The sequence below is a fragment of the Sceloporus occidentalis genome, unplaced genomic scaffold, assembly GCF_023333645.1.
Source record: "Sceloporus occidentalis isolate IW3139 unplaced genomic scaffold, rSceOcc1.0.p SCAF_13, whole genome shotgun sequence".
Lineage (NCBI taxonomy): Eukaryota > Metazoa > Chordata > Lepidosauria > Squamata > Phrynosomatidae > Sceloporus > Sceloporus occidentalis.
Genome location: NW_028316993.1, coordinates 8,780,047 through 8,792,181, shown reverse-complemented (window position 1 = coordinate 8,792,181; position 12,135 = coordinate 8,780,047). Strand labels below are relative to the sequence as shown.

The following is a 12,135-nucleotide window of genomic DNA, read 5'->3' as shown; positions in this document are numbered from 1 at the left end:
GCCCCGAAATACACACATTTTATAGCATTTTTAAAGGCTATATTGATTATTTGTTTAATATGTATTGCTTTAACATGCTCTTTTAATTTGTATTATGTGCTTAATTTATTGTTGCTTATCATCTTGATCTATAAGGAGAGGCTGGTAAGAAATAATACTAATCATCATCATCAATCTTGAAGACATATTTTTTCAGTCTGAGTGTGGTTTCATTTCTCCAAGGCTAGCAACTTCTGCCTTTGCTCTCATAATGCCTGCTTGAACCTATTTGTAGCTGTTACAAAGATACTACCATGCATCTTTAGTGCCCCTTAGGGAAACGAAATCCCATAAAAGATGCTACAGATTTCTCAATATGTGGAGAAGGTAGGAGGGGAGCATAAAATGGGAGAGGTCTGATTTCTACAGCCCAAAAACCATATAGACGAAAAAGGGGAAACACAACGTGACACATGGACAAGGGAGTCCATACTTACCTACCCGGGTCAGTGGCTCTCCAGAGAACAGATCTCCTTAGACTATTAGAAAAGGAAGAGCAGTCACTAGTGACTTGAGTGGGAAGGATACCTCTTCTGGCAGAAGCCAAAAACAGTGGGGCAGAGATGCATTTTTAAACTGAGTCACTCATTCTGACAGTCCCCAAAGAGAGTCCCAAAAACACAAGCATCAGTGTTGACCCATACTTAACGGTTTTCATCTATACCAGGAGCAGGTCCCCATGTAAAGCTAATGGTTCTTAATAGTTTATTTATGATCCCCCCAAACACTTTGAGTTAGAACTTGAATATACCGCTGCTAGGCAAATCAATTTCTGCTAGAACTGATCTGTTGATTCGGATGTAAATCCTCAACTGTTTAATCTTTGCATGCAGAGATGAATTGAAAGGCGGAAAATAAATCCTTGAAATAAAATAAAATAAACAAATAGTTTTCTTCCCACTGTGTAGTAAACACCTTTTCTGCATGGAAAACATATTTTTGTACAATACTAAAACCTGGAGCTGAATCGCCACTTCACTGACATCAGAGCCATCAGCTGCGATTGGTTGCATCCCAGATTGATCCATCAAGATGAACACATTGGCTGGCATCCGGTTAGTGGCATATGCAGGTGTAGGCCCATCTTACACCTACATATGTCTTTTTTCTTGTTATAGTGGAAGTGGGTATTCCCTTCCAACATCTGCAATGACCAAATCCCTGTCCCTGGGTTTACTGCTCAGCCGCTACAGCCTCCCCATGGCCGTTCCACGGTTAGTGGCAAGTGGGACTGGAGAAGTGTCTGGCTAGGTTCCTGTAACCAGACACAGAATGAGACCTCTGAAGGACTCCAGTGATTCTCAGTGGATGATATGATTCTGTGTCTGGCTATAGGAACATAGCCAGATGCTTCCCTTATCCCTGCAAGACACTGAATAGCCATAGAGGAAGGGGCCTGCAGTGGCTCAACCACAGGTCCAGGGGATGTTGAACTGCCTGTTGTAGTTTACAGTGTGCCCATGCCATATGCGGGCACATCATATGAGGTTTTCAGCTTACACTGAAGCCATGCTGTAATAAATTGAATGCCTCGCACCATAAGCATGAGCCCCATTGTATTCAATGAGGCTTGAACATACATGTCTTTTGCCTTACATGGGTGTGTGTGTGTGTGTGTGTGTGTGTGTGTGTGTGTGTGTGACCAGAACGCATCTCTCACATAAGGTAAGGGCCCACTATATTTGTGCAAATGGAACTATTACATTACACTCTATCTCAGCTATTAGGTCTACCAACCTTCTTTATTCTACTCCATCCATGAGAGCTGTTCCTTTTGACCAAGAGCCTGGTCATCTACTCACTATATAGCTCTTATTCTTGAGTCTTGCTACCCAGATCTCTCTCCTCTGACTCTCATTATGATTTTCATTGCAAGCACCATAATTATGGGCAGGTTAAGTCCAATAATTTAAAAATGACCCTGACTCTATCTCAATCCCTGGCAGGAGCTTGACTTCCCAAGACTTGACAGAGTATATACTGTATATGTGTGGAAGTATTTGGGCTTGACTTAACTAGTATGTGCACTGCATCTATAACTCTAGATCTGGCATCTGTGTCTTTTTGACTCATGTGGAGTCAGACCCTTCTCTGGTCAAGGTTTATACTCAGGTGGTGGCATCATTGGGTATGCTATTGGGGGCACTTCTGAAAGAATAAGCGTACTTGCCCTGTGCTCCTTGGTTACTGTCACCACATGTTCACTTGCTCCTAACTGAGTAAGCATGTGGTGAGAGCAAAAGAGGCAGTTGTGTTAGAACTGAGGAACATATGGTATTTTAGATGGTCGATTGCATCTCCCATAAGCCCTAGTGAATATAGCCAATGGGGACAGGTCATGGGAGCTGATATTCAAAGGCAGCCACATAATGCCTGCCTTTGCTCTAGGAAGCGATCTAGATTGGATCTTGAAGGGAGAAGCAATTGAACAGACTGCAACAAGAGTAAGATTAATGTGGGCACCCTGAAAATATCTTGCCCAGGGACCTCCAGAACCCAGAACTGGCATTGCTTCTGCTTATTTCATCTTCCATTACATTAGTACCTCTGATTTCTCCAGATTGCCTGAACTCCTGTAGTCTCCACTGAAGATGACAGGGGGGTTTTCTGTTTGCATGAAGCTTGAACTTTCATTTATGTTTTTCCTGAGAAATAAGAAAGAAAACAAGGTGACCCAGACTTACTATGGGGAACTGTGCTCACTTGTCCAACAAGTATATTCAATTTTGATAGCAAGCAATGTGTTTAATGTAGATCTGGGAATCATGTGGCCTTTCAGGGATAGTTGGATTAATGACTATGGATTGCTTTGGTTTCTTCTTTCAGGGGTTCTTCTTTCAGTCTCACTGCCTTCACAGGTTCAGTTGATGGGAAGATGAGAGACCGTCTTGATGGCTGCTTCTAGACTTTGGGGCTCATTCCCTCTTTGCCATTCTTTCATCAGTAGCTGAAGACATTTTTATTCAGAGAAGCTTTTAAAACTCAGTAATGAAAGAGCTTGTAAGAAAGTGCTGTATTTTTTAAAACTGAACTATTTTAATTATGTTTTATCTTTATTAAGAGTATGAGCCCATACAGAAAGGCTAGAATAAAGCTACTTCGGGTCTCTTTGGAGGTATGCTGTTAAAATGACAAACGCATTATAAGAGGCCAGAAGCTGCACCAAAGCTGCATTCCAGTCCTTAGGAGTGAAGCGTGGCTTTGGCACGGCTTCTGGCCTCTTAGGATGCATGCATCATTTAAATAGCATTCCTCCAAAGTGACCCGAAGCAGCTTTATTTTGACCTGTTTGCACGGGCCCAATGTTTCAAATTGTTTTAATATGGATAAATTTAATGTTGTCTTTGGGTATGATTTTAATTATTATTAAGCATTTTAATTTGGAAGCCACCTTGAGACTCAACCATGGGAAAAAGATAGGATATAGATAAAGGTAAGAACAACTGTAAGAACAACTTACTTTTTCCTAGTCTGGCTGACATAACACACCACAGCTATGAGGATGGCAAAGGCTACCACTGCGCCAACAGGTCCCACTTTTGCCCACATCAGACTGTCTGTGAAAAAAAGCAAACACAGGCGTAGGATTGGCAGTGGGACAACAACATTGCCGCCAGCTCAATAGAGGGAAAGTATTAAAAAACTAAATGGGAAACTCATGGTGACTGTGGCTGCCCCATTCCTTCAGTCCATTTGAGCAGAAAAAGCACATGCTTTGAAGATCCAGCCACATTCATTTTTTCAAAACATCTCCCTGCCTGAACAGGGAGCAATAGGTGCTCTGAAAGCATGGACCTGGCTTCTGCTAAGACAGAGAAGGCACAATGCTTTGAAAACGTACATATGATCACCTGTAGTCTTGATGTTTTTCTTTTTGTTTCTATGGACTTTGCCCATTCTGATATAGTGTGACAGAAAATGTGCTCCCTCACCTATGTGATGATCCTTCAGATAAATGAACATGTCAGTCATACTGCCTCTTGATCATCTCCTTGCCAGGCTAAACATCCACAACCCTTGCAATCTTTTCTTTCTTTCCCTCCCTCCTGGCATAGTTTACATTACCCTCCATATATCCTAAATAAAAATTTGGACATGTGTGGCCAAGGAACATCAGTGTGTGCTACAGATGGCAAAAGTTATAACTGAGGAAGAACGCACAAGCTAGGAGATGCTATAGCAGTTTGCTTTTGTCTGAACTTACTGGGAAGGGTAAGATTTTGCCCCTGCTCTCCTCGCTACTCTTCTGCCTCATGCTGAGTTAACTGAGTGCAAACTATGGGCCTGAACAGACAGGCCAAAATAAAGCTGCTTCGAGCCACTTTGGAGGTATGCTGTTTATATGATACATACATCCGAAGAGGCCCAAAGCTGCACCAAAGCTGCTCCCCAGTCCTTAGGACTGCAGCATGTCTTTGGTGCAGCTTCCAGCCTCTTAGGATGCATGTTTCATTTAAACAGCACACTTCCAAAGTGGCCCGAAGCAGCTTTATTTTGGCCTGTCTGTTTGGGCCCTAGGTTTGCAATTTGCACTTTGTTTGCAGTGACTAATGTAAGCTGAGGACAAAGGGGGAAAGTGGGAGGAGGAGAGAGAAACTGGGACATTTTAAAAGCAGCTGAAAAAGTGGGATGACAGAGGACTAATCCCTGCCAAAGTGGACAAATGAGCAAAGATATCTGCTTTTTGTGCCTGCTAGTTTTTGCCCATCTGCAGCACCAACAAGGAGAAGAAGCAGGAAGACTGAAGAGTTCTAGGGATTTAGGCTACATGCAGGCTTTGACAGAGGACTGATAAGGATAATTCATGGCATGAGCCCTGCTGACATCACATCTATTTTGCTGGGGAACAACACTGTAGGGATCAGGAGGAGTGAATGCCGGCAGGGACTCTCACTGGAGTGATGGAACTGCAACTGTTGATTCTTGGTGCCATAGTGGTTCCTGGCTGAGCAGACGATGAACAGCTGGGAGTCCACCTCCCTCTGAACGGTCAGGATGCTGGTGACAATGTAGCCTGTTTTCTGAGAGTACACAAACTCCCGGTCAGTCTCATTCACTGTTACGTTGCGCGTGGGTAACTCAAAGGTGATCACTGCCTCTGGATTGGATTTGGCTGCGCATATGCACTTCACTGTGTCCCGAGCAGCTGTACATTTGGAATCTGGGAGGATAAGGGGAGCAACTGCAGAGATTGAGAGAGAGAGAGAATTAGAGAATGAAACAGAAGAGTCTGAAGCATAACATCCTCAGATGCAATTCTGCATCATCAGCACTGGTGGAAGAAGCACATTGCATGTGCTCTGATGCACATACTTCCTTGTATTATCACTTTCTGTGAGGATAAGCAACAGGGGTCACCAAACTCCCAGCACTGAAGAGAGATCCTAAGATTGGGTCCAGCACTTACATTCGACAGTGAGGTTGAAGGCTGTGCTGCGCTGACCGAATTGGTTCTCTGCTGTGCACCAGTATTCCCCATCATCCTCATGAGACACTGACTCAAACTCCAAGGCCACTTGGTTCTGGTAGACTCCCATGGCCATTGCCTTCTTGTCCTTGAAAATGGTGATCATGGGCTCTGGGTTGCTCTGCGAGCTGCACAGGATGGATACAGGGTCTCCCTCAACGGCCACCACAGATGTGTTCACAACCGGTTTCCAAGGGGCATCTGTGAAGGGAAGGGGGACAAAACCAAGAAGGTCCATCATCTTCTGCCGACGCACTCTTGCAAATGTAAAATACCATTGGCAGAACTGTGTTCTGCTCTCTGAAACCAGAGATAGGGTGCTTGGGAGATTGCAAAGGATTCCACCCCAGCAGGACTAGACCAGGTATAGGAAATCTTTCTTCTGCTGAGGGTTATATTTCCTTGGGGGTCATTTGTGGGGGGGGGGGGGATATTGGCAGAGGGGCCAAAACCAGTGGTGGTTTGGATTGGAGTTAAAAGTAAATGAAACTGGAACCCCATCTCCTTCCTGCTGTAACCCTCTTTCTGATCCTTCCTTCCTTCCTTCTTCTTTCTTCTTCTCCTCCTTTCTCCCTCCCTTCCCAGATGTAGTATCTACATGCATTTATTTTTTGCTGTCACCCTCCTCACCAATGATGTTGGCTGCTTCCTTCCTGGGGCACTTTCACATTATACCACTATAGTGCTATGACAACAACAACAACAACAACAACAACAACAACAATAATAATATTTATTTATATCCCGCCCAATACCTGGGAATCTGGGCAGCTTACAACAGTGGGGATAATTTTCGTACTCAAACCCTATCATAAATATCCAGTTACGATACCTGTAAGGTTAAAATCAAATTGAACTGGACTTTTTGGTATGCTTGGGTTGGATTTAGATAATGAAAGGTGCTTGAGAATCAGCATCCTAATTTCTTTTGGTGGTTTCAGTCACCATAGTAGGCCTCCCACAAGAATGGGAGATCCACCTCATAAGGTTCAGAATGTAGGCACTCACATAGCACAGCCAAAGCCAGGGAATGGTTGTCCTTGCCATAGATGTTCTCAGCCACGCAAGTGTAGATGCCGTCCTGTAGGTAGGTGACATTCTCTAGATGCAGCGTGAGGTTCCCAGCCACATCTTCGTGTAGGACTTCATCTTCTCTGAGCCATGTGATCAGAGCCATAGGGCTGCTGTCCACGGAGCACATCAGTACCACATCTGAGCCATGTATTACCTCCACGGAAGAGTTTGCCTGTATGATACGGGGTGGGACTGCGAAGGAAAGCCAAGGATATCAGCTTTGCATAAGGTACCTTTCTGCAACAATCAGGGCTAGTAATTTGCTTTTTTAAAAAACGAAGATACTGTTAGATTCTGCATTAGATGCACAATTAGATGCACAAAAATATAGAACAAATCCATGCTCTGTTTAGGAAACATGGTTGCGGGGAACTTTCCTTGGACTGTTGCTTTTTTAAACATAATAAAAACAGAGTCAGAATGCTTGCAAATTTAAGTGGAAGGATGACAGAATTGCATAATACTCTCCTGCTGTTCTTCCACTTAAAATCCTACATGGCAAATTGCTTTTTTTTCCCCTCCCATTGGTGATAAGGTTATATTTACTGAAGACTGGAGATAGTCCATTATAAAACATGATTATTTCTCCTTTTGCTGTTCCCTTTGTCATATTTGCTACCTCCTACTGTTTGTTTCCATTAAAGAAGACTAACACAAAACCTCTAGGGAGACTGGTACACATTACACAAATGCTTTATATTGTCTAGTTTAGTTGTTTTTGTGTGTGTGTGTGTATAATGTCTCCAATTACAGAGTGCTGATAGGTATATTTGGGGATATACTTGAAGAGGGTTGGTCTGTGAAGCAGATAAATTTAAGTAGCAAAATAAATCTACTTAATTTAAATGAAATAAAATAATAAAATAAAACAAATCTACTTTATTTAAATATAATAAAATAATAGAATAAAACAAATCTACTCAATTTAAGTAGCAAAATAAATCTACTTAATTTAAATAAAATACAATAAAATAATAGAATAAAACAAATCTACTCAATTTAAGTAGCAAAATAAATCTACTTAATTTAAATAAAATACAATAAAATAATAAAATAAAACAAATCTACTCAGTTTAAGTAGCAAAATAAATCTACTTAATTTAAATAAAATACAATAAAATAATAAAATAAAACACATCTACTCTATTTAAGTTGCAAAATAAATCTACTTAATTTAAATAAAATAAAATAATAAAATAAAACAAATCTACTTAATTTAAGTCGCAAAATAAATTACAGGAAACCTGTAATTAAAGCCTCCCCTTTAAAGAAATCAGAAACCAATCAAATATGACTCAACTAGAAATTAATAAACAAACAAACAAACTTCCATCATTACACTGCATAGGAAGAAATTACAAAGGCAGAGGCTTTAAGGTGGAAGCTTCTAGTTAATATTGTAGGGGATCTTTGAAGTAATGAGGATGTCTTTTTCAGTAAGTAGATATTATAGAAAGATCTTGGCCATGCATATGGACTAGAGTCGAGACACTATAATGCTAGGCACTACAGCGTGGGATTTTGTTCTGGAGGGAAGCACTGTTTTAATTCTGCTTCTAGCTAACTGCTGAAAGGCAGTATTCAACAGTATACAAGAGTCCTTGTGTGGAAGCAAAGAGGCTCTCCCCATTGCAGAATCTGTAGGTTTGGTAACCAGTGGGCAAGCAACTCAGGCTCCAAAGGTTATCCAGGTACAACAGAAGCTGCCACTTAGCAACACAACTCACATTTAACATCCAGAGTGGTGAAGCCATCAAACTCAAAAGTGGTGTTGGCATAGGTGACTTTGCATCCCAACTCACGCCCGTGATTCTCGCGGGACGGCATGAACTTGAGCAGGGAGATGAGCGACCAAGTGCTGTCCTCCTCTTCCACTTGCGCGTAAACCGAATGCTCAGCCAGATTCTCATGGTTCATCCATGTGATAATGGGCTTCATGTCGGGGCAGTTGTCAGGCACCACGCAGCGCAGCTCCACTTCGGTTCCTTCCACCACTTCTTCTGGGCTCACAATAGTGGGTTTATCTACGGGCATAAAAAAGAAGCAGAGATGATGCAAAACCTGGACCTCCTCTAGACTCTATTGAGAGCAGGGGTGGGCCACATATAGACTGAGTCCTCATTTTTGTGACCTCTGGAACCCACAGAGACCCCCACTTCTGTGTGTGTGTGTGTGTGTGTGTGTGTGTGTGCGCGCGTGCATATGCCCATACAGAATCATAGAATCACAGAATCATGGAGTTAGAAGAGATCACAAGGGCCATCCAGTCCAACTTCCTGCCATGCAGGAACTCTCAGTCAAAGCATCCCTGACAGATGGCCATCCAGCCTCTGCTTAAAGACCTCCAAGGAAGGAAACTCCACTACACTCTGAAAGAGAGAGATATAATGAAGAAACATGTTCCTGGAAGCATCCAGGAAATGCAACTTCACTTTTTAAAAAATGGTGAGAATGGAGTCAGGGCATTGAAAATAAACGTGGAGTTACTACCAAATTCATTGGAAGGATGTGGTATGGCCCAGAATGGGCTACAAAAAGGGAGGAAACAGAATTGGTCCTGGAACATTCCAGAGGTTCTTACTCTTAACCCAGAAACTGCAGACTGTAGGCCCACCTTAACCCCTGCATCTTCCCAAATTTGATGTGTGTGTGAAAAAACCCTCCCAAAGGACAGAAAAGTCCTTCTTGGAAGTCTCCAGGAATAGTAAAAAAACAAGGACCCCCCTCGATGATGCACAATGATGAAATATGGTTGCAAATGGAAAAAGCAAAAACTCATTTCCTGTTTCATTTCTTTCTCTGCATGACAGCTGAATTTGGGGTGGTTGTAGTCCATAGTGTGTGTGTGTGTGTACAGGAACAGAAAATAGACCTTGAACCTACCACAGCTGTCCATCACTTAATTCTCCCATTCAAGACTAAGAAAATTAAAGCGCACTGCAGCATCAAATGCCCATTTAATCTAGCATCAGACCAACAGTAGAACCTACATTAATCATCCTTAGTCTAGACCTAGGGGATTGCATTCCTTCTAGCTTGCTTAAAGTTGAATAAAATTGCATATCTCATTGGTATTATTATTATTATTAATTGTTATTATTAACCCTTCCACCATTTAGTGACTGTTAATCCCAATGCTAAATAAAAACACATGTGTCCTATGTCAAGGAATGCATGGATGTTTCTGTCAGTTTCGCTACTCAGTGTTCTGTTCATTTTGTCCAGTTTCTTCATCATTTTGCCATTTTTAAAGAAAGTCAGCACAGAATTATGTATGGATTTTGTATATATACTTTTCGCCATATATATATATATATATATATATATATATATATATATGGTTGCACTTTTGCTTAATGTATGCATTTTGCAAGCAATTACTCTTCATCTACACATTTATTGCTTCAAAGAATTGCACTGCAAAAGCTGAAAAGTGCAAATATTGAAGGACAACTACACTAGAGCCTCCACATTCGCTGGGGTTAGGGGTGAAGGACCCCTATGAATGTGGAAAAACCACAAATAAAAAAACCACAATTCTTTTTACTGAAGAGAACACCTCTCTAGGAATCTCTAGGTTTTCCAGTGCACTCTAGGGTCAAAATGTGCCATACACTGATCATAGAATCATGCTAGAGGACCTACAAATGCCCTGATGGCATTGCTTGGTACTCACTGATGATCTCAAGGTTGCAATGTTCAGGATAGGTGTACTGATTGTAACCGCCCAGGTCTCCACGGAAGTAGTATTTGCCCATGAGTTCAGGACTGAGGCGGGAGAGCTGCAGGGTGCAATTGCGGAAATTCAGCTCTCCCAGCAAGCGGCTGCGCCCGACGTAGCTCTCGTGGACAATGTTGGTGCGAGACTTGTAGACCACTGGGGGATAGTTCTTGGGGTAAGGGCTATTGAAATACCAGATGCCATGCACAGCGGATGGACGTAGCTCATCAGGGAAATTGAAGCGGCATGGGATGACGACGCAGGTACCCTCAAAGGCACTGATGTGCTCAGGCATCCAGGCACTCCATGGTCCTGGCAGGACCCCTTGGCAAGAAAGGCAGAGAAAAGATGGGAAACTGTGATGAGTAGGTTAGGAAAGACAGATTATCCCTCTCTCCACCTGCTTAATAACTTTGTGGGTAAGCAGCCTTGAATCCCAAACTGAGGGAAAGGGAGGGGAGATTATATATATAATCACAGCTTGGGAAGGCTAGGTGTCTACATTGACTGACAAGAGGCCACCCTGGATTTCAGAGAGAGGTCTTTCCCTGCCCTACCTGAAGACGTTAGGAGATAAACCCAGTACCCTTAGCAGAAGAAGCATATACTCTCTGAGCCTGAACAGACAGGCCAAAATAAAGCTTCAGGTCACTTTGGAGGTATGCTATTTAAATGATGCATGTGCCCTAAGAGGCCGGAAGTCATGCCAAAGCAATACTCCAGTCCTTTATTTATGGGACTAGGTTCTGTAATTCTACAGCAGGGGTAGGTGGCTATGGAGATTCCATTTCTTCTCCTCTTCAGCCCTCACTAACCCTAGTGAAATGCCTCATCAGCTCCCCAAAACTATGGGCCCGAACAGAGAGGCCAAAATAAAGCTGCTTCGGGTCACTTTGGAGCTATGCTGTTTAAATGACGCATGCGCCTTAAGAGTTCGGAAGCCACGCCAAAGCCATGCTCCAGTCCTAAGGCTTGGAGCACAGCTTTGGCACAGCTTCTGGCCTCTTAAGATGCATGTGTCATTTAAACAACATACCTCCAAAGTGACCCAAAGCAGCTTTATTTTGGCCTCTTTGTTCGGGCCCTATAGTCCAAAAAAGAAGAATATTTCAAAGCTCTGCTCCTTTGCAGGGAGGGAAAAATGCAATGAAAGTAGAAGACAATTGTTCATATAGGTCCATTTGGAAGAAGTTACCACAACCTGCTGTTATGCACCCTTCTCAATGGGCACATGAGCCTATACTGTATTACTATGCCCTCCAGCTGCAATGAACCAAACACTCCAAGGCCTATCTGTGTTGCTATGTTTGACTTCAGTGGCTGCAAGCCAGGAGAATGGTGCAGAGAAAAACTGCATCATGTTATCCAAAAAAATACCTTCAATTAGGACCCAGAAGACTGCAAGAATCTTGTAGGCATATGCCATATTGTTGATTTGTGAAGACTGGAGAAGGTTGGCCTAAGGAAAAAGAATGAGAAACACATTTAAATAGTAGGTAGTGGGACAACTGTCTGGACTCTGTGGTGTAGAAGAGCACTCACTATAATGGTGGCCCTTAGGAAGTGGCCAAGGTAAAATCTCTGCAAAGAAATAATGCACCTGCTAGATTTTGGTCCTCTGTTTAAGGCTTACATTTCTTGGCAGGCATGTTCAGGGCAAAGCCAACAATACCAGATAAATGGGACATTTTGCTGACGTGAACCAACCAGTCAGGGATCCTTGCTGATACTCTCAAGTGTTTCCAAGCTGTTGTTTCCTGGACATAGAGCTACCATAAGCAGTTTTTCCAACAGAATGTGGCTGTATGGACAAGATTAGGAGCGGAAGGATGGA

At 42.6% G+C, this 12,135-nt stretch overlaps 1 protein-coding gene across 6 annotated transcripts in view; it reads right to left on the bottom strand.

Moving 5' to 3' along the window:
• Positions 1–12,135, bottom strand: part of MAG (myelin associated glycoprotein) — a 48,495-nt gene that overhangs the window by 5,412 nt on the left and 30,948 nt on the right. For 4 of the 6 annotated variants that reach the window (XM_089478447.1, XM_089478446.1, XM_089478448.1 and 1 more), the window contains 8 exons: positions 11,679–11,760; positions 10,257–10,625; positions 8,308–8,604; positions 6,515–6,772; positions 5,447–5,707; positions 4,934–5,221; positions 3,500–3,596; positions 2,585–2,684 (listed from right to left, as the gene is read on the bottom strand). In XM_089478447.1, the coding sequence (XP_089334573.1) occupies positions 2,585–2,684; positions 3,500–3,596; positions 4,934–5,221; positions 5,447–5,707; positions 6,515–6,772; positions 8,308–8,604; positions 10,257–10,625; positions 11,679–11,727 (1,719 nt within the window). In that variant the 5' untranslated portion in view covers positions 11,728–11,760. Of the gene's footprint in view, positions 1–476; positions 519–2,584; positions 2,685–3,499; positions 3,597–4,933; positions 5,222–5,446; positions 5,708–6,514; positions 6,773–8,307; positions 8,605–10,256; positions 10,626–11,678; positions 11,761–12,135 lie in introns of all 6 variants that reach the window. The other 2 variants (XM_089478450.1, XM_089478451.1) reach the window with 2 other exon arrangements.